Genomic DNA, 23114 nt, shown 5'->3' on the forward strand with positions numbered 1-23114 from the left:
TTTAGATTATATGATACATACAAAACACACATGCAAACATATAGAAAACAATATAAAAATGAAAATGGAAATAAAAATGTAGGAGTAAAAAAACTGAAGAAAAGGAAGAAAAAACACACACTCACAACAATTAAGAAATAGTCTAGCCACCAGCAGTGGGTTGCACCAGCTATGCGTAAATTCAAACTTAGCCTAGTTTGAATGTCATTTCTTATTAAGGACAAGATTTACGCTCTACTAACATTTTAAGGGTGCCAATGTTTGAACTATTTCAGGCGGTAAAACCTGAAATAGTTCAAACATTGGCAGAAGTTAAATTTTACACCCACCCCTCAGTAGGTGTAAAGTCCTCTCTACAATAGTAGGTGGCATGGCGCATCATTTTGAATGATATGACATTACACACAGTCAGTGCGTTTACATGCACAGCTTAGTCAGATTAAAGCCATAGTTCGACTATGCTGCTCAGTCGGACAACTGCAATTATCCGAGTATACATGCCAGTGAGAAAATCGAATTACTGGCCGAAGGCATATCATACCCCGGTACGCTAGGTGGCGCTGTACCCATTTCAACTAGTGTTAACGGGGCCATCTCCAGCTGACCTCTTTACGTCACCAGCTGCCTCAGCATTCAAGAAAGATGGCGTACGAAGAGCGAGACGAAGCTACATCTTTGTACACTTCGTATATGGTGTACATGATAATTACACAAACTAGGGGCACTCTGGCGTACTTTCTTGCGGTGACGCAGAACGCAAAATCCGATCCAATCCGCTGGAAACGTATACATGCAGGAGTAATGCGACTTTCAATCGAATAATCTACGTAGTGTAGTTCGACTATGAGAAATCCGATCCGGTCCGATTTTAGTCAGACAAAGGTGTATACATGCATCTTAAAGATCCGATCATAGCCAGACTAACGCAGTAATTCGGTTTTCTTGAGTGTCATGTAAACGCACTGAGTGTAATCGTGTATGGTGTAAGCCTAATTAACAGCAAGCTTCTAATTCATAACAGTTTGCGAGTGTTGCCTCATTTAGTGCTTGAGATATTGTTACAACTTCAACATTGCTATTTTCTACGAAAAAATGTTGGTTAGTTGGAAGTTACACCAAAGTAGTTAAGTTGTACCTTACGTCTGCAACCAATCACCAACACAATTTTAGTACAAACTATCGTTTACTGTGGACTTTACACTCTAACTTAAGACAGAACTTGGCATAGGTGGTGTAACAGGCTGTACCTATTGTCATTATACCAAAGTATGTGCAAATTGAGGTAGCATAACTGTACAGGGATATAACAGTGCAAGGTGGAGGTCCACAGGAGGCCACCCTGGAGGCAGCACTAGAGCCGGCAACAGGGTGGAATTGGTGCATGAGGCAAGGTGGAAAGTTAAGCAGGGGTAGAAGACTAGCAGGTGCTAGCCACGCAGCTGACTGAGGAAGTGGAGGCTGGCGAGGCGTCAGCCGACCCAGGAGCTACAGGGATGACATCTGATCTATGAAGAGGCTCAGCACCAGGAGGTGTGTTGGCCAACCCATAAAGAGACAAGATTTTGGCCAGCCCAGGAGGAGTCTAGACCATCAGATTCTTAAAGTCTGTGTAAAGCAAATTCAGCCATTTTCTTCTAAACACATTAAAAAGGTCATAAATGTATTTCCTTAAAACATGTAAAAAGCCATTCATCCATTTAGAATTTAATTTTGGAGCTAGGCTCACAAACTGTTTCAAAATTTCTGTGTTCAGGATTTAATGGGCGGGTCAGAAATCATGGCCGCGTTACGTATCGCGGCCATGATTTGCATAAACCCAGCCCTGCTGCGGAAGTGGTATAAATACATTTAGCACATTAACTTCAGTGGTTTTTCCGCTCACTCTCGAGTCTTTGATAGCTAACCAGTCAACCAGTCAACCAGTCAGCTAACCAGTCATGTCTCCTCCACATCGCTCATGCATCTTTCCTGGATGCCACAGTGTGCAGGGTAACGGCGCTGTTAGCTTATTTAAGTTTTCTAAGGAGGACAAAGTAAGGAAACGGTGGATCAATTTTGTCAAGAGGAGCTAACGTTACTGTGAAGTCACCACCATCACCCGTCTGCAGTGTCCACTTTACCCCCGATAGTTACAGCAACTGTCACCAGGTAAAGTCTGGATATCTGAAGAGTCTGTTGACGCTGGTCAGTGGGGCCGAACCGACCCTCTCCGTCCCCGGCTTGCATCCTCTCATCTCAGCCGCCATTATGTGCCCGCCTGCAACCGTCCCGCCGACAACAGGTCTCTCATCCGGCATTACGTGCCCGCCAAGGAGTGTAAGTAGAGTTTAGATTCTCTGCCCGAGCCCGACTCTGACCTCGGGCCGGGTCGGGCCGATATTTCCCGTCAATATCCTCGGGCCGGGTCGGACCGGCCCTTGATCAAGCATTTGTGTGTGTGTGTGTTTATTTAATAACTCAAAATAATGACTGTATTTCCAGCTACAAAAGGGCCGGGCTCGGACACAAGGTGCACGGGCTCGGGTCGGGTCGGGCTTAATTTTTTTGGGGCCAGATCTAAGCTCTAAGTGTAAGTGTGTGCTTATGTATGTTATAAATATTGTACATTTGGGCAATTAAATGCATTTTGCTGAAGGTGCAAATCCTGAAAGTGATTTTACATTGTGCATCCTGTCATGCCCATGTAATGTTAGCAAATGTTATTGCATTTAATCATGACATAATTTGGCCTCATTCCCTGAGCGGAGTCCATCTGACAGCACAATGATAATCTACAGGTAATATTTCATGTGCACCAATATATCTATGACAAGGAATTATATGTAGACTGGGGTTTTATGTTTGTGTGTAATGTAAAACATGGACTGTGAGGAACGAGGCTGAGCACTATCAGTGTCTGACTCAGAGTCAGTTTCTGGCTCTGATGGCTCGAACAGGTCGGGCTGGGTCTGTCTGATGATGCTGCTAGCTTCCATTGTTACTGTAGGTTACGTCCTTGTACAGTACACGGAGGAGGCGCCCCTCCCGCGCGTGGGCGTGGCTCCAGCGCCTCTAACTGACACGCCCCCAGCGTTTCACAGCAGAGAGAAGTGCTTGTTTTTCCATGATTTTCAGACCTAATTTTATATACTTGGCAATTCTTTTAATCTTTCAAATTTGGCTCAGTGGTCAATGACACATGTTTCTGTGGTGTGACAAACTCATAACACAAATTGATTTCTGCTTTACACGGACTTTGAGGATGAATGGGAGTCTGGAACACAGGGAGGTAAGTCTCTGCTGGGTTCATGGCTGGTCGAGTCATTCTGTCACAATGAAGTTGAGAAGGTGGACCCAAATGCAGTAGACGTCAGGCAGGAAGGTCATTGAACGACGTTTTATTAAGGACAGCATGACCAGGGACACTCAATAGTTGACTTGTCAAAAACTGAACTACAGATTGGACTTAAATACATATCAAATAACAAGAGGATGAGGTGCAGGTAGTGAGAGCTGGAGAAACACAAGTGAGAGTAGTTAGTGGAAAAACACTAGGAACAGGGCTGGGCTGACGATAGAGACACAAGACAGGTGTGGACCGTGAGTACACTGGGGGGAGCACAGGGAACAGGGCTGGGATAATTATTCACATACAAGACAGGTTTGGAGGGAAAATTTTTCAAATAATTTCCTTTACTCTAACTTATAGTGTTATAGTTATCTTTGTTGCAAATTTGGATTTGGCTTGATTTTTCCTATCAAAAGTAAAACAAGGAGTTAATGATACCTGTAGAGATCTTAGTCAAGATACATCTGATTACAGCAGCTGTAATAACTTTTGATGATCATATCAGATAAGAATATACAAAGACAAAGAAAATGAGTCAGATTTGGCAATGTTTGTCTTGCTTGAGGAACTGCATCCTTCTCCTTATTGCACATCATGAGGCCCATTGAGGGTAGTTAACAGCATTTGGTTTGGATATCATTCTCACTTTTTAACAATGTGTACCACAGCTCTCTTGGCAGGAGACTGACAAGCAATGTGTTTATTTGCCACTGCCATGTTCCAACTGCAATGTTCTCTCCAAATGACCCAAGCAAAAGGAGGATAAATGCCAGAAGTTAAATAAACCATTCAAGCTGGGTGTTAACACACTGACTAACTTTTTTTAAGACCACTGTTGACCCTGGAAGTGTGGATCCTCAACATGGTAACCAGAGAGCAGGTTACATCCCCTTAAAGACTTAAAATATCAGCCATAGTGCCATTGTGTCACACAAATCAAGGCGTGTAACTATGACAGTAGACAACTATCCCCCCCCCCACCCAACACCCCCCACCCCCCAACGCCTCTACTAACCACAAACAAACCCAGAGAGTGAGCTCACAGTCCCATAGCAACGGCAGAGTGGATCTAACAGTGCTGCTAGTAGAATCAGTGTTTGGGTGTGGATCCATATTCAGAGGAACATTACAAAATGGGATTTCATTCAACTCTGCATATATGAATCCTCAGGGAGCCCTGCTGAAAGACTTGTACGTCTACATGAAAGCAGGTAAGAGCAGCCACAGAACTTGAATCATTGTGGGAGAGTTGTTGAAAGGCAGTGTAATGAAGTGTAACCCTTACTCTAACCACACACACATGCTTTCTGTTAAAACACTGTTGATAACCCTGCTGTCCAACTGACTGAAACTAAATGGTCGAATCAGTTCCAGTGCTGTGTGACCTCAGCTTTTCTTTAAAATATGTCAGGCTATTAAAAAGTGCTGGCTGTGGGAACTGTTGTGCAGTCCTGTCCCAGGAGTATGTGATCTCATAGAATTGCGTATAGATAGCACACCACATTTAAGAACATTTCATGTGTCAAGTCAGATACCTTAAGATTTTGGGCATTCCATTTTATAGCTTCTGCATTTAAGAGTTTTAGGCATGCAGGAAAGGACCAAGTCAAGTGACGTCTGTCTTGTGACCTTCACTGTCATGGTCACAATAATAATCACATATTAAAGTTTGTCAAAGGGTTGCAGTTTGTTTAGGATTGTACAGAAGCGTATTGCTGCCTCAAAGGGAAAAATTAACTCTATAATTTTATTGTAATAACGTGATAATTATGAGGTTAAACTATGTTTTCACTCCTGCTTTGCACTGAGGCAGATTGGCGCGCAGACTGACGGGTAATAATGGATCCCACTGATCTTTTTGGAAGACCTGTCCTATACCGCCTCTGATCGGTTGGTTGCATTCTCCAGCTTGGCTCAAACTGCTAACTCTCTCAGTAGCTTGGGTTCTGGTGGTTTATAAGCTTAAGTTTTGTGGGCAAACATATCGATCCCTTTGGCCTCTTTTCCAGTCTTCTACTGTTCCTCTCAGGGTCACTCTCATCAGACAGGCGGACTGCCACCAGGCGTCCCTGCCATTGCTCCACCACCCTGCCAGTAAGCTCTACCAGCACAGAGACGCTACAGCAGCTGCACCACTGGCTGTTTGTTTAAAACAAAACACAAGAAAAACACATGCACAACCCATACTAAATGTAATGAAATGCATTTTAAGAATTAATATAAAACTGCTACCCACCAATTCAACATATTTGATTTAAAAGATAAAGTTTCAATGCATGAAAACTAAATGCAATGTAACCTTTACTGCAAAATTATTACTCATTAATTAAATGTATTTAATGTTCATTCTGTGGACATTTCAGTTGGAAAAGAGTTTTTATCTTAGTACTTTGCAGTCAAACTATCTAGCATTTTTATCTCAGAACCTATGTTATTTATTATTAATTAGTTCTTGAATGAATTTACATACTTTTAATTTCAAGTTTCACTTTTAATTTCAAGTTTCACTTTTAATGTCTTCAAATATGTGATCTGTTTAACTACTTTTGAATGAAATTGTAAAATGTAGGCCTACTGATATTTTTTCTCAACCTACTATAGCCACACAGAGGTATCAAACCTCCTTGGATACAAGCTACCCAGTGTAGCTACTGACAGCTGAATCGCTCTAAATGGAGTTTGCCTTTGATGTTCATCAGTAATCAATAAAGATAACAATAACTCTGTTGACTCCATATTAGCAAAATTCTCTTTACCTGCAGGACTCCAGGGACTAGGTCGAAATTAGCTTGTAGCTACATCTGATTATCCAAGATGGCGCCACGGATGGCAGCCAAGGTGTGTTGGTGCACACTGTTTTGTCTTGTTTTATTTGTAAACGTAACTTTTTGCCTTAATCCCCAATGCTCTTTCAATAGAGAAGAACTTGTGTCCATAAGGGCTACCACTTCAGTGGACTTATTCCCCACTCTTCTCCTCCCATCCATTGAATTATTGGACATATTGGTCAAAGAGGCGCTTACCTTTGCTCACGCGGTGAAACACCGGAGGAGAGGGAGTGCTCGTGGTGTGCTCGTGCCTCTCCGTCAGCGTGGACATCACACACCGCTACCAGGAATATTTCTCTCCAACGTTTGCTCACTGTGCAACAAACTAGATGAGCTTCAGCTGCTGGTGGGCAAAAACAGAGACTTTTCTTCATCTTCTGTCCTGTGTTTTACGGAGACATGGCTCTGTGGATCGATACCGGACTCTGCGCTGCAGCTTGCAGGCTTTCAACTTCGAGCTTCGAGTTTCGAAAGGTGGATGTATCTGTTTTTACAGTGGCTAGTGTAATGAAGAGACAGTGATCCTATAGCACTGTTTACATCATCTGGAGACATTCATCATAAACTGCAAACCCTTCTACTCCCCCTGTGAGTTTGTTTCATTCACTCTGGTTGGTGTTTATATTCCACCGCATGCTAACGTGTAAGAGGCGCAGTGCATGCTAGCCGACCAGATACTGAGTGTGAAGCGGACTAACTCAGACTCTTTGGTGATTGTGCTTGGTGACTTCAGGTAACCTCAGCCATGAACTACCCAAATTCAAACAGTTCATTAATTGCCCGACCAGAGAGAACAATATTCTGGATTACTGCTACACCACAGTCAGCGGTGCATATCACAATGTCCCCAGCGCTGCACTGGGCCTCTCCGACCACATCATGGTTCACCTGATTCCCTCATACAGGCAGAAACTAAAGCTCTGAAAACCTGTTGTGAGGACATCAAAGCAGTGGACTAGTGAAGCGTGTTTGGACTGTACAGACTGTCGTGCTTTCAGGACTGCCACCAACAGTCTGGATGAGTATACAGAGGCTGTGACGTCATACATCAGCTTCTGTGAAGACTCCTGCATTCCATCATGCACCAGGGTGAGTTATAACAATGACAAACCCTGGTTCACTGCCAAACTGAGACACCTAAGGTTGCAAAAGGAGGATGCGTTCAGGAGTGGGGACAGGGATAGGTTCAAGAAGTTGAAGTACAGCTTTTGCAAGGCGGTGAGAGAAGCTAAGCAACAGTACTCTGTGTAACTCCAACACCAGTTCTCAGCTAACAACTCTGGTTCTGTCTGGAAGGGGCTCAGACAGATTACAAACTACAAACCCAAATCCCCCCACTCCGTCAACGACCTGTGACTTGCAAATGTACTGAATGAGTTCTACTGTCTCTTTTAGGCCATGTCCACATGTACCAAAACAATCTTTTTTCCCCCGTCTTCCTTGGCATCGTTTCAAGAATATTTGCGTCCAAATGGATCCACTGTAAACTACTCAACGCGCTTTAGTTCATATTCCAGGACTATAGGTCGCGCTTGAAATTTACCAAAAACGGAGAAGAAGAGACGGATCATGCACATAAAGCTTGCGCGCTGTATAGAAACAGACAGTAGAAGGAGAAAGCCCTTTGCGTATGCCACAACCCCCCCACCCCAAGCTCAGCAGGACCCTGGGCCTCTCCACTTCACACCTCTGGGTCCTGCCCACCACCATAGTGATGACTCTCTGCCTGCAGGAGAGGGACGTCCACAAGCTTTTCAAGAGACAGAGCAGCTGCAAAGCAGCCGGATCAGACTCTGTCTCTCCATCCACCCTGAAGCACTGCGCTGACCAGCTGTCTCCAGTGTTCATGGTCATCTTCAACACCTCACTGGAGACATGTCATGTGCCAGCCTGCTTCAAAGTCTCCACCATCATCGCCGTCCCCAAAAAGCCAAGGACCACAGGATTGAATGACTACAGGCCCCCGCCCTGCCCTTTGTGGTCATGAAGTCGTTTGAGCGCCTTGTGCTGTCCCACCTCAAATCCTTAACCAACCCACTCCTGGACCCCCTGCAGTTCGCCTAATGAGCCAACAGGTCTGTAGACGATGCAGTAAACATGGCCCTGCACTACACCCTCCAGCATCTGGACTCCCCAGGAACATATGCCAGGATCCTGTTTGTGGACTTCAGCTCCGCTTTCAACACTATCCTCCCGGCTCTGCTACAGGACAAGTTCTCCCAGCTCCGCGTACCTGACTCCACCTGTAGGTGGATCACAGACTTCCTGTCTAACAGGAAGCAGCTCGTGAATTTTAGGAGACATGTCTCTGAATCCCAGACCATCAGCACCGAAGGCTGCGTTCTTTCTCCCCTGCTCTTCTTCCTGTACACCAACGGTTGCACCCCCAGTCACCAGTCTGTCAAGCTCCTGAAGTTCGCAGTTGACACCACGCTCATTGGGCTAATCTCTGGCGGGGATGGGTCTGCCTACAGTTGGGAGATTGACCATCTGGTGACCTGGTGCAGCCAGAACAACCTGAAGCACTCTAAAGACAGTGAAGATAGTTGTGGACTTCAGGAAGAACCCAGCCCCAACCACCCCCATCATCCTGTGTGGCTCCCCAATCAACTCTGTGGAGTCCTGCCGCTTCCTAGACACCATCATCACCCAGGGCCTAAAATGGGAGCTGAATATCAGATTCCTCACCAAGAAAGTTCAACAGAGGATGTTCTACCTGCGGCAGCTGTAGAAGTTCAACCTGCCAAAGACGATGATGGTGCACTGCTACACTGCCATTATCGAGTCCATCCTCAACTCCTCCATCACCGGTACTGGTACGCTGCTGCCACTGCTAAGGACAAGAGCAGACTGCAGCGTATCATAGGCTCTGCTGAGAAGGTGATTGGCTGCAACCTTCCATCCCTTCAGGACCTGCACAGCTCCAGGGCTCTGAGGTGTGCAGGTAGGATTGTGGCTGACCCCTCCCATCCCAGTCACAGACTTTTTGACACTCTCCCCTCTGGCAGGAGGCTGAGGTCCATCAGGACCAAAACCTCCTGCCACATGAACAATTTCTTCCCTTCTGCAGTTGGGATCCTTAACAAGTCCTGGGACCCCCACCCACACTGACACTGACACCGACACTAGCCCCATTCACACAGAGTCGCTGCATTAACGCCAGAGCCACGGTTTGCCAATTCTCCGCCGCTGGTCATTCACACAGAGTGAAGCATCTCTGCCTTAAAGACAAACCACTGTGTAATTCACAGAGAAAGCCAGCGTTGTGGCTCCTAAAGAGACATTACATGTCATGATGATGACGTCTGTGTGTTTTTAAGGTGTTTCCATGGTGTCCTCCTGTCAATCTAAACCCACGGATAGCTTATAATCATATGGATGCTGTTTTAATGCGTAGTGATTGAGATCCTGACCCACCAAACATCCTGGAAAGTGACAAAGTTAAATTTTTCACTCTAATTACATAATTACATAATCACCATCAGTAAACTGGACGCTGTCTGACTCTGTCACTCACGGGGACGGAGGCTGTTTTCTGGGGGAAAGTTCACTGAAGTCTCGGTCCGGAGGGCTGACCGTCACTGTGACAACAGTAACTACAACAGCACATACACTAAAAGGTTTTTTTTCCTCATATAAGTTGCAAAAGTCAGTTACAGTTTCTACGTTACTGTTGTTTGGTCCTGTAACGTTGCTTTGTGGGACATTTCTCTTTATTTAGTTGAGTGAAGGACCTGTGTAGTTATCAGACTGTCAGATTGACACACCCTCGACACGCACAGCCGGCTTATCCATTCACACTGATTCGGTTCACCAATGCTGCGCCTCTGACACTACCTCCAGAGGCGGATCAGTGCCGGAGCGAAGTTTCACCCCTCGCTGCCTCTGAGAGATTTACACAGAGAATTGGTGCAGGATCCCCGCATCCAAACAGCAGTGTGAATGGGGCTACTGACTCTTGCACTCAAACCCACCACCGCTGGGTTACTTGCATACCATACCATACTTGCATTAAAAAAAATTTAACTTTTAACAGTCCTTTATTTTTAATCTTTTTTGCACATTCCTGTAGAGCTCTTCCGTCTTTATTTATCAGTCATCACGCACTCTGTGTCTCTTCTCTTTTTATATTGTAAATATTATAGTCACTGTTTATTCAGTCTTCAATGTATGCACCTTCTTCATCAAGACAAATTCCTCGTTGGTGTAAAATCCGTCTTGGTAATAAATCTGTTTCTGATTCTGATTTCTGATTCTGATACATGTATTTTGCATTGTCCATCCATCCATCCATTTTCATCCGCTTATCCGGGGCCGGGTCGCGGGGGCAGCTGCCTGAGCAGGGACACCCAGACTTCCCTCTCCCCGGACACTGCCTCCAGCTCTTCCGGGAGGACCCCAAGGCGTTCCCAGGCCAGCTGGGCGACATAGTCACACCAGCGTGTCCTGGGTCTTCCTCGGGGTCTCCTCCCGGAGGGACATGCCAGGAACACCTCCCGAGGGAGGCGTCCCGGGGGCATCCGAAACAGATGCCCAAGCCACCTCAGCTGGCTCCTCTCGATGTGGAGGAGCAGCGGCTCTACTCTGAGCTCCTCCCGGGTGACAGAGCTCTTCACCCTATCTCTAAGGGAGCGCCCTGCCACCCTGCGGAGGAAACTCATTTCGGCCGCTTGTATCCGGGATCTTATTCTTTCGGTCATTGTCCCTGCTAAATAAACAATACATTTAAAATGAATGATTAACATTAATACAAATAAGACTTTTTTCAGAAAGTATTTAATGTAGCAAATAATAAGATATAAAAGTGAGCTGTGGCTTTGCTGACTGGTAATCCAGTCCTAACAATAATATTATAATAAACTGATATTAACAATGATTGATCAGTAAAACTAAACTGCCTTGTCTTGCTAAAGTCCTGGAATCATAAGTCAATAATCAGCTCATATCTTTTCTCTCAGTATATCCTGTGTTGAGTCCTCAGCAGTCTGGTTTCAGAGCTAAGCATAGTGCTGTTACTTCTGTCACCTCAGTTACTAATGATATTATGTCTGCTGATAAAGGGAAATACTGTGCTGCCCTCTTTGAGGATCTCACAAAAGCTTTTGACACTGTTGACCATGCTTTGCTCACACTGAGGTTAGGTGATGTTGGTTTTGCTTGTAATCCCTGTAATTGGTTCAAGTACTACCTGTCTCATAGACAACAATTTGTGACTGCAGGATCTTATCTTATCTTATTAGTTTGTATCCAGCCTCTTTTACCTTGATTTCAGCATGTCTAAAAGCATCCTCTTAATGTCATGATACTATTTCTATCAGACTATATAATTTAGTCAATATGCAAAAAAGAAGATAACTAATCATATTCACTGGGGTAGTCTCTGCATTGGCTTTCAGAAGCTGAGCATTCAGCAAACTACACTGCCCCATTTCATATTTTAACACGTTTACTCGTTACCATTGGTTATGTTGTGTGAATTCCTATGCAATGAAAATTGTCCAGTTTGGGGTAAAAAGTTATTTTCACAACACACACTGAATGCTTTTTGTTTCAGATTAACACTTCAAGCTTATATTCACAACCAACACCAGACAATAGATTTGATATTCTCATGGTATACACACAAGACAACAGATAGTAGGTTACATATTGCGAAGGTCTGTACAACCTCTCCACCTCATTTACCCCAAGTAACCGCTGTAATCAAAAAACAGTTTTCAATACCTTCATAAGTATGTGGTGTGGCATTCATTTTCTTAGATACCATTCGTTTTTCCTTTCTTTATTAAAACAACCATCCACTTTTTATGGGGAAACTTATGGTGAGTAAACACCATAAGCTTGACCGTCACTCAGCCACGTACAGTATATTGTAAACTGCCTTTACCATAAAGCTGTGGTTGTCCTGAGGGCTGCCCAGAATCGCAAAAATTCAACCACTTTGTTTTGAGTGTAAAATGACACTCGAGTTACCTTTACATTTTCAAATGAAGTCTTTGTGTTTTTTATCATGAAATTTAAAACAATATAAAATATAAAAACCTGTTGATTTTCTTGACAACTTTGCTTAAATTTGTATTTTTTTACAATACTTTTGGGGCTCTTTTGTGCTTTTATTAGATCCTGATAGAGATGACAGAAAGAGAGATTGGGTATGATATGCAAGAAGATCAGAGGGTCGATGGTTCTTCCAGCCCCTGCAGTCTATGTGTTGGAGGGTCCTTGGGCCCAATATTGAGCCACGAAATACTCCCAGTCACTGTTCCATCAGTGTGTGAGTCTACGTAAGAATGGTTATTGTCGCTGCTGAGCAGTTGGCAACTTGCATGGTAGCCTCTGTCACCAGTGCATGAATATGTGCAAATGCTGACCTATGTTGTAAAGTGAGTAGTCAATAAATCTAGAGCTGTGCTGTATGAATGCAGTCCTTTACACTATTGCCCAGCTCACTGAGTGGCTTGGTGAGAATGAAGGTTAAAGGTTCATGTAGTTGTCATAATGACAGCAGGGTTGTAAAACAAGTCACTTTATGCTAAGATTTTATAGAGTGGAGTGTTGAGGAGTCGTACAGTCTGAGGAGAAAAACTGCTCTGTAGTCTGGTGGAATGGCAGCAGATACTTCTGTAAGTTTTGTCAGAGGCAGCAGAGTGAACAGACTGTGGCAGGGTGGGTGTAGTCTTTTAGTATCCTTTTGGTTTCTGTGTCCTTCCTGTCCTGGGCCATGATGAACAATGCCAGTTTGGGATGTTTCCTCAGGAGTCTCTTTGTCTTCTCTGTAAAGAAAATTGAAAAATTAATTTGCTTTACATTGTCCTCTACACCATTGTCATCAAATGAACAAATTGTGAATGTTTTTGGGGAAAAATGCTGTTCATCCCTCCTGTAGTTAGAGACTTGCAGACGTTACACTTTACACCTTACCAAGAAATTATTTTGTTTTTTCCTTTGATCTGCTGTCCTTCCTTTGACCCATCTGTATATAACAGCTTGAAAAGCAGGAATAGCTTCCTGTATGCCGAGTAAGTAATCTTCAGGCCAGGCCATGTGGTTGACACATTACTTGAACATATTGAATCCAATGTAAACCCTGGTTTCACTTAGTGAATGCAAACAATGGACCAATCTTTTTTTTTTTAAGAATGTTTCAGCTCCATAAAAACAAATTCAATGCAGATTCTAAACAGATAGTTTGAATTACTTTCCTTATGAAATATATTCCTCCCATATTTCAAGATCCAAATATGCAGGGAACACCCTATTATAAGATGTCACTATCTAAAACTTAGAAATCCATACCAAAGCCCATGAAGTTGGTGACGTATTGCCTTTCAGCTCAACAATGCAAACTTGTATGTATTGTGAGTCACACAGTATTGCTTTCTTACTACTCACTGACTGTGCACCATGTGTCTTTGCAGGAAAACATGTTGGACATGAGATGAATGAGAGGAGGAAGGATCAGGCAGAGTGTGGTGCAGATAAAAGTGTGTATGTTCACAGCAAGCAGTGGAGAAACTTTCAGTCCAGACGCTTTCATGAGAACACAGTGTTCTCTTTGCCTCCACTCAGACCTCAGCCCTATGGAGATAAAGGGCTTTACTTTGGAGGCTCCGAGCTTCTGGGCCTGCAAGGTGACTACATGCGTCTGTCACCGTACCCTCAAATTGAATGATATGACATAATATGATGTTATTCCATGTCATCATTGCATTACATACATTACATACAATTATTACATGGCATAATTGTCCCGTCATGCTGGCCTTTTAGGACGTGTCAAGTTTTTGATCATGATAAAACAGCCAATGTGATATAATGTAATCGTCTCAGCATTGGTTCTGTCACAGTGCAGGGATTCTGCTGTCCCCTCCAGCAGAGGCCCAGCACTGGGAGGATAACACACGGGATGACACCACTGAGCAGAGGGGGAGGCGATGGGAGTCTGACATTGCTAAGCAGTCTCAAGGAAAGGCTCGAGAGCAGAGTGAAACCAGCATCAAGGTCCAGGAATGGGAACAGACCTGAGAAGACCCTGGAAGATGGAGCTTCCACTGTGAGCCATCACAGAGATCCAGTCAGGGAAACAGCAGGTGAACAAATCACACTTGTTCATGTGTTCATATCCATGCATCCTGTGCTTACTGATGAATAATTTTCACTGTACAGCATGGGCACCTCTACTTTATGATATGTGTCAAACTATGGCTGCGTAATATTAGAAAAAAACTGACAATGTGTTGGTGTTCTGCTATATATTGCAATATGAAAAAATACAGGAATTCTCCAGATAACTTGAATAGCTCTATTTGAAAATAACTAATTATTTCAGGATGATGGGGAGATTTTGTAGGATATGGCATTTTATCAAACAACCAAATCAGGCCCTTCTGATTGATCAGTAATGATTCTGGTTTGCGGTGCATGCAGAGCCTGCATGTCATTCTCTGGTCAAGATGTTTTGCTCAGAGAGCAGACAGTCTTTAACCATGTTTTGCTGCTATGATAAACATTTCAAACATGAGTTGTCTAACTGAACTAAATCATGTAATATTAGACAAATGTCTCTTGTAGATAAAATGCAAGTGTAGACACTCAAGTGATTTGGTCAGATTAAGTTCAGTGTACTTAAAACAACTTATTGTAGGTTGTACAACGTGTCAGGAAACCATGTTGAAACTGTGAGTGAAAAGCCATCATAACCTCTTCCTGCTGCATTGCACTACCTTTCTCACCTCAGAGCAGGCAGGGTCAGGGCGGGATGCATTTCAACTTTTCTAAAAACTGACAATCCAACACTGTTCATTAAAACAAACCTGTAATGTGCTATGAGGACATGATGAAGTGTTATAAGGATTACTTGATATCAGTCAGAATATTCTGTCACTGAAGTAATCATTGTTGATGTTTTGCGCTGATTGTGTACAGTGTGTCCACTGGAATCCACTTCATTTAGACATTAGCTAAAGTTAAAACTCCCAAGTGAAATCACAGACAACAGAATTAAAGTTTATTTCAGGAATCTAATCAGATCATCTGATATAATCAGTCAATATCATCTCTATTGTCTAACTCAATATAGTTTTAATATTGACTCTGCCTTTTCATAATGAGGACAAAACGCTGCTATTTACTCACACTACTAACCACTTGAAAGGCCTTTTTGATCAACAAACACAATAGCTTATCTGCCTACAATCCTCCATAATCAGATCCAGACAACATGCATGTATGAATCCTTCTTCTGGCCTTGGGCAGGAACAGCTGTGCTTATTTGTGATGACTCAAACAAATAATCCAATTTCATTGCCAGCTGACATAAAAGTTTCTTTGTTTTCCATTCTCTGTGTATTATTTGGACTGCGGGCAGTGTATGTTTTTGCTGCAGTTTGGGTAATTGCCTTTTGGATATCCTCTAGTGATAAGCAGCCACAGTTGTTCAGATGTAGTTATGCTCCATATATCACCCAGTCCCAGATTGTAGTGTTTGGATTGTTGGCAAGCTGTGAATGACATCTGCAGCATGAATGTGACTGAATTCAAAGCTGCATCTCTAACCGTGACTGAGTCTTTGAAACACACTCTGCTCACAGAAACCCCCTGCAACAAAGAGAGGCAGGCTCACCAAGGACAGCCCGGCACCACAAAGGTTTCAGAACTCCATCTGTATCTGCCTTCATCACTCTGCGATGATGAGGAGCAGGACACTGGGACCGAGGAGAAGAGGTATGAGTTCTGGTGGTGTTTGGCGTGTGGAGGCCGTTGCAAGTCATAGGAGAGCAACCATCTGCATCACTTTCATGAACCGTTCCTCAGATAATATCTTTCACGTCACATCTGTGGTTTCCACTTTCCTTTCCAAAAACTGGAACAGAGCGCCGGAATAAGTCTCGGGAGTGATGTCAGATAGAGGGTGGGGAGACCAAAAATATTTTCCCAAGTAATTGGGAACAACTGCAGTACATGTAAAGGCATGCCCACTGGGGCAAGTGGAATCTGTTATGTCCATAGAATCATTCTGTGTAACAAAAAAGTCAAAGAGGATGAAGCTACAGGATGTTCTGTGAAAGAGTCCAATAAACATTAATATAGATACAAAAAAATAGATGAGACAAATGAGATAAATAAACCTGAAAGGGATTAGCATTTTGATAAAGCTGCACTGATCAACACTTTTACTGATAAACCTCACAAGTCTATTAACCAACATCTGCAGTTCCCTTTGACACTACATGTTTGGGTTTTGAGGATCACATTCTTACTATTTCTGTTCAGTCTCACCATGAGCCAGATATTTCCCATGAGTAGTGAAGACCAAAGCAAAGCTAAAAGTGAGAGTGAATTTTGGACATTTGTTAGCTGGACACTATAGGGGTTAATAAAACCATGTTGTGTGACAGCTTGTTGTGCTGCCCCATGTTGCAAAAAACTGACATTTTAAGTTGACTTCAAGGGGGCACTATGTAGTTTTAGAGAATAAATTAAAACTCAGAATTTTAATATCTACTATATTTATGATGTCATAATACAGCTTTAGAAATCTGTATTTCTTATTCTGTAAATTAATAAACTAGCTGTACTCAGAGGAAAATAAGGTCCCAGAACACTGTTTGAAACCAGAAAGGTGGCAGGGTCCGCCACATATAAACATAGTAAAACAGTATAAATTGTTTTGTTGAACTGTTTGTGTATTGAGGTAATTCAGTCATGGAAAAAGAGAGTTTGTTAATTCAGTTTAGTAAGGCCTAAAACAATCCTCTAAATGTGTGGGTTTGAGTATGTAAAGAGCAGTTTAAAGCATATGCTCTAATTTAAACTATCAAAATACAGATGTTACAACCATTCTTAGTTTCATATCTGTATATCCTGTCCATAGATCGATGACATATTTAGCCAAAACTGGAAGCTGCGGGAAACAATTATAGCTGTCTTAAGTTGTAATGTGTTTATGGGACTGATTACTACATCAGTGCATGTGACGTTTCTGTGTTCCTTTCAGGACTACAGCAGAGGAGACTAGCACTCAGGGATCTCTGGTCAAACCAAAGAGCACAAAACATCCCAACCCTTCACACACCAGTCAAGACCAACCTAACAGTGGACCTGACAATACACAGCACACCTTCTGATGTCCTCACATCTGAGCACTCTGTGCACAGCTGTGGTGTATAAGTACAGAGGACAGCAGAGCTCAGTGAAGATAACAGATTGAGAAAATATAACTCTTAAGAACCTCCACATGGGCAGGACAGAAAAGAGCGATATGAAAACAGACCCCTTCTGATAAAATGTGCAGCTGTCCACAGACGCAGACACTGCATAATATGTATCTAGTTCAAATTTAAACTTAGTGTATAGCTGGACAATGTATGGAGACTGTGCTCCTGAGGACAGAATTGAGAACTGTCAATCTCACTGTAAAGCTTTGTTTATGTCCAATGCAGCGTCCCTGGCACAAAGGTGTGTGCACCAAGTGACATCATCATCAGATCAGATCAGAATTTCCTTTATTTGTCCTGAAAACGGGGAAATTTCTTCATCACAGCAAACAAAGGACAATAATATTGTAATAAACAATAACAATAGTGAAAAAATAAACAATGTAATAAAAAGGTAAGAAATAGACTCATATACATTGTATATACAAAATGTTTTTACACAGTGTAATTGTAAGCAGTGTGGCAGTAGGTTGTTGAATAAATAATTTAAAAAAAAAATCTTTTTTTTCCATTTATTATACAGGACAGTTTAAAAGTAACATTAAGTTACTGACTCAGTTTAAACATAAACCACAGCCAATCACATCAAGACATAAACACATTTACAGGACATTAGCATGGGCTAGACAAATAAAAACAATCAATACAGATATCTAAACAACAATCAAGGAGTACGAGTATAAGTGTTGAGAAGGTGTAGTTTGTATGTGTTTTTGAAATATGTGGTAGATGGTAAAGTTATGATGTGATGGGGAATGTCATTCCAAATGCTGGTATATGTATATAAGGATTTCCAACCATGGTTGTTTTTGTATGCAGGGATTGGAATGAGTGCCTGTGAGACTGACCTAGTGAGGCGCACTTGTCACATATTATGTGTCGGGAGAAGTGCAGCAAGTGTTGGTGAAGTGCTGTTTTGAATCTGAAAATAATATGTAATAGCATGGCTGTGTATGTGATTCTGAAAAATCAAGGCATTGGAGTGCAGTTCAATGGTGAGACCACGCTGGGAGGTCACTGTGGATCTTAAGAGCTCGATAATACAGTTGCGCTATTGGTTCAGTAATCTCCAGATTATTGTTCAGGTAAACTCCCAGGTACTTGTAAGATGTCACCATCTCAATGTCCATCCCTAGGATGTTCACCTGTGTGCAGGGTCGTGCCTTTTGCATCGAGCACACAGGCTCTGCTTGACATCACAGTGGGCGGTCATGCACCTCCCAGTTTTTGAGAACCCTAACCCTTTTTTAGGACATATGCTTTTTTCTCAGTTTGTTGCAAAGAAAAGGTCAAATAGGCATCTGCAGAACATGACATTGTTAATTTTGGACCTAAGAAAATGAATGCCACAACTACTGATTAAAGTAAAAACTGACATGTAAGAAATGTAATTAAAGTAATTAACGAAATTGTGCTTTTTAAATGCACTTGTAACAGGAGAGCTTAAAATTCCACATTTGAGCAAACAGTTGTTTCATCAGAATACATTTATACCTGTGATAAAGTACAGTATATTCATGATAGCTATATAGCTGCAGTTATTTGCAATAAGAATTTGCCTTCAGCATAAAGGAGCAGTATAGCAGAGTGTTTGGTCTATGGCTTCCTCTGGTTTCATTGATTGACTTCTTGCTTCTTCACAGAATATTTGTTTGTATGACCCGAGGCATTCTAAAGAATCCTGCAATGGATAATGCACTGGGCATAAATGCATCTGTGCACTTTGTAACTCTAATGCCATCAGGCCAGCACCAAGTAACACAAAGCTATAAAAGCCTCTTGAGGACATGATTGAGGACTTTTAGCACCTACTCATTTTGAAAGAGCTACATTCAATGGGGAAACTCCAACACTCAACCAACCATTGGTGTAATGCCAGTGGTGTAATTAAGCAGTCAGGGACATTCAGGTTTATAGGACTGGTCCAGCAAACCAGAGTGTGGAAGCACAGGAAATAAGAGTATGTATTAATGATACTGCTTGAGAAAAAGAGGAGTATTAAGATGTACTGATGTACCAGTAGCACAGAAAAGATTTTTTTAATTTAAAATTGAAGGGGCAGGGACAAGGTAGGGCCATACAGGACTGCAAACAAAAAAGAAAAAATTGCAAAAATGTTTAAGCACAAATGAGCTGTATATATAAAAACAAGACCATGTGAATAGAAAACAAATAACATGCATCAATTAAAACATTTCTAATTCAATTGACCACTGAGGTGTTTTCTGTTTTAAACAAAATGTAGAATGTCAAGTATTCAAGCATATGAGGGCTGCAGTTATGTTAGAAGACAGTGATGTCATTCCCTCCTAATTTAGATCAATGTGTTGGATTATCAGCCCGTTACAATGTGTAATATTCAATTTTGATGGTTGTACACAGCTGTCTTTTTTTTCATGCACACATTTGTTTTTAAATTTGAGAAAATTAAGTCATGTTTATGAAATTTGTGTGGGATCACATACAGTAAGTCTTATTATAAAGTCTGTCATGACCTCAGTCATTTTAAATTGTGCTCCTGTCCTGGTGTGGATGGTCCTTCTTGATATTGGAGATGAGTAGAGTAAATGACAGATTTCACTGGAGCTTTCACATAGTTGGGATGTGAATGTCTTTCACTGATTCACTGATTTCACTGAATTTGGATAAAATCGGTTCCAAATTTAAAAAGAAAAAAATGTAAGTAGTAAGAAATCTCAAGGTATGTGTTGATACAGCAGGGTCTCAGCAATCATGCAATATTCCAGTGCTACCTCCTGAGTTTGTACTTTTTGGATTAAATGTGTTTCCACATTACATTTTAGCCTTTGTTATTCTTAACAACACTTGGTAAATTAGTTAATGCCCTGATGCCCTGAATCCTTTCAGACTATTAAAGAAAACACTGAACTTTCATCATAAGCTGGACAGTCATTGTTTGTCTCTTCTGTATCAGAAGAGAGTTCTGCTACTCTGCTACTCTGTACTCGTGGGTTGGAGCGACAGCATGTTGACAGATCCCGTCACGAGACAGCCTCCAGTTCTGTTTTAATTTGCTCTTTTTGCTTTTTTTTTGGTAGTCTCGTCTTTTTCTACATCAGCGAGAACAGTGAGGAAACGCTACCTAACTTCTGAAGTGGCTGCAAATTTTATCCAGATTTTACAGAGCACTCCTGCAGAAATTTTACCAGCACCATGTGATTTTATTGTTGACAGCTTTAACCATAAAATAAAATCAGTGCTGGACTCTGTGGCTCCACTTTTAATAAAAACAATTAATACACGACCTACACCCCCGTGGAGGAATACAGAAATTAAAAACACAAGAGAAACTGCAGGAGTGCTGAGAGGAGATGGAGAAAAACAAAATTAACAGTTCACTATGAAATTTTACGTGGACATCTCAAAACATATAATAATGCAGTCAAACAGGCAAGAATCTCCCACTTCCAAAAAATCATCAACAAACATAGAAACAGCCAAAAATTCCTCTTCTCCACAATTGACCTTTTAACAAACAAAAATTTTAATAGATCCTCCAAAACACCAACTGACGCCCTCTGCGAGGACTTTGCAGACCACTTCAGAAGTAAAATCAATGACATCAGATCGAGTCTTTTACCTCAACAGATTTTAAATGTCGACACACCTGGATCATTGATTTTACCCGAGGAAACACTGGAGAGTTTTGCCCTTGTTGATGCGAGGACACTTGGTCGAGTATTCTCCCAAGTAAACCCAACAACCTGCCTATCAGACCCAATTCCCACACCGTTTTTTAAAACACTTTGTGGATTCTTTGAGGATCAGCTGTTATATATGGTGAACTGCTCTCTTCAGACGGGTGTCTTCCCCGCCTCCTTTAAAACGGCGGTGGTGAAGCCCCTTCTGAAGAAGAGCAACTTAGATCTCAACATCTTTAATAATTATCGGCCTGTATCCAACTTACCGTTTTTAAGTAAAATTTTGGAAAAACTTGTTTTTAACCAAGTAAATGATTTTTAAATTATCATTAAATAGACTGAAGAACCTGGTCGGCCTCTCTGGTACTGTTCTTAACTGGTTCGTCTCTTACCTCATAGACCGACACTTCTTTGTAAGTATGGATAAATGTTCTGCAGAAACCCACAAAATAAAGTGTGGGGTTCCCCAAGGGTCAATTTTAGGTCCAACTCTTTTTAATCTTTACATGCTTCCCCTTGGGGACGTCATCAGGAGGCACGGCATCAGCTTTCATAGTTATGCTGATGATACGCAACTGTACATCGCCGTGTCTCCTGATGACACAGGGCCTATTGATGTCCTTTTTAACTGCATTTTAGATATCAAGACATGGATGGCAGCAAATTTCCTACAGCTCAACCAGGACAAAACAGAGGTTTTACTCATTGGTCCTGATGGCCAGAAAGAGAAACTTTTACCAAAGTTAGAGAATCTTAAACCATCACAATCTGTAAAAAATCTGGGTGTGATTATTGACTCTGAGCTCAGTTTTATTCCACACATCAAAAATATAACAACGATAGGTTTTTATCATCTTAAGAATATCGCCAGAGTCCGCCCGTTTCTCTCTCAGGCCAGCACGGAGGTGCTGATGCATGATTTTATCTCGTGTCATTTGGACTATTGTAATGCCCTGCTCTCTGGCCTTCCCAAAAAGAGCATCTCAATTTTACAATTACTACAAAACTCAGCCGCACGAGTGCTGACAAGGACCAGAGGGCGGGAGCACATTACACCGGTTTTAAAGTCGCTGCATTGGCTCCCCGTGTGTTTCAGGATTGATTTTAAGGTTCTTTTACTAGGTTTTAAGTGTCTTAACGGTCTTGGACCTTCTTATTTATCTGACCTGCTTTTAGTCTATCAGCCCACACGTCCCTGAGGTCCTCCGGCACCGGCCTTTTGACCATACCACAGGTTAGTTCAAAAAAGCACGGGGAGGCGGCTTTCAGTTATTATGAGCCCCGACTGAGGAACAGCCTGCCGGAGAACCTCAGGGTTGCGGCGACTGTTGAGGTTTTTAAAAAGAGGCTCAAGACCCACCTTTTTAACCAGGCTTTTACTTAGTTTTTAGCCTCTCTGTTTTTATGTTTTTATGTTTTAGTCTCTCGTGTTTTTAGCTGTTATGCTTTTAGGTTTTAGTCCTCTGTGTTGTTTTTAGCCTCTTTGTTTTTATGCTTTTAGGTTTTAGTCCTCTGTGTTTTTAGCCGTTATGCTTTTTGCTTTATTTTACTGTTTTAGACTGTCAGTTTTTAGTCTCCTGTGTTTCCTCATGGGGGCCTGCTGGGCTAGGAGTTGTCTCTGGTCTGGCCAGTGGGGGTGCTGTCTCGGGGGCTGTTTCGGCCCGGGCGTTTAGAGGTGCGGGGCCTCCTGTCTGCCCGGGTTGGGGTGGTCCCTGTGGCGGCTCTCTCTGCGGCCTTGGACCGGGATCGCTCTCAGTGTGGCTGGCCCCCACAAAGGTAGCTTCCTCCACGCCTTAAGGTCTCGCTGCCCAGCCATGTCTCTTCAGTGACAACTAGTGTAGGTGTGGGTATGAGTGTGTGAGTCTGTGTGTCTGCGTGCGTATGTGCGATTGTCTGTTTGAGTGTGTATGTCTCTGCGCATGTCTGTGGGGGTGGGAGGGTTGGGTTCTTTTAATTTTCTTCTCTTGATTTTATTTACAGTTTCTCTTTTCTGTTGTTGTTTTTAATCTATGTAAGGCACTTTGAGTTACTCCTCTGTATGAAAAGCGCCATACAAATAAAGATTGATTGATTGATTGAT

General features: G+C 42.3%; 1 protein-coding gene across 1 annotated transcript; it reads left to right on the top strand.

Annotated features, from left to right (window-relative positions):
* The first annotated feature begins 4380 nt into the window (after nucleotides 1–4380).
* On the top strand, nucleotides 4381–20896 carry LOC115581221 (uncharacterized). Its single transcript, XM_030416128.1, has 5 exons — nucleotides 4381–4539; nucleotides 13575–13787; nucleotides 14004–14246; nucleotides 15747–15879; nucleotides 17153–20896. Exons 1-5 carry the CDS (start codon nucleotides 4488–4490, stop codon nucleotides 17280–17282), a joined length of 771 nt encoding a protein of 256 aa, XP_030271988.1. The 5' UTR covers nucleotides 4381–4487; the 3' UTR covers nucleotides 17283–20896.
* Nucleotides 20897–23114: the final 2218 nt, after the last annotated feature.

The sequence above is a fragment of the Sparus aurata genome, chromosome 5 (genome assembly GCF_900880675.1).
Source record: "Sparus aurata chromosome 5, fSpaAur1.1, whole genome shotgun sequence".
NCBI classification, from domain to species: Eukaryota; Metazoa; Chordata; class Actinopteri; order Spariformes; family Sparidae; genus Sparus; species Sparus aurata.

Excerpts from the sequence above, each read along its gene's own strand:
- LOC115581221 (XM_030416128.1), top strand. The coding sequence starts at position 4,488 with ATGAATCCTCAGGGAGCCCTGCTGAAAGACTTGTACGTCTACATGAAA. Across the intron at positions 4,540-13,574 it reads GTACGTCTACATGAAAGCAG|GAAAACATGTTGGACATGAG; the intron begins GTAAGAGCAGCC and ends GTGTCTTTGCAG. Across the intron at positions 13,788-14,003 it reads CGAGCTTCTGGGCCTGCAAG|TGCAGGGATTCTGCTGTCCC; the intron begins GTGACTACATGC and ends GTTCTGTCACAG.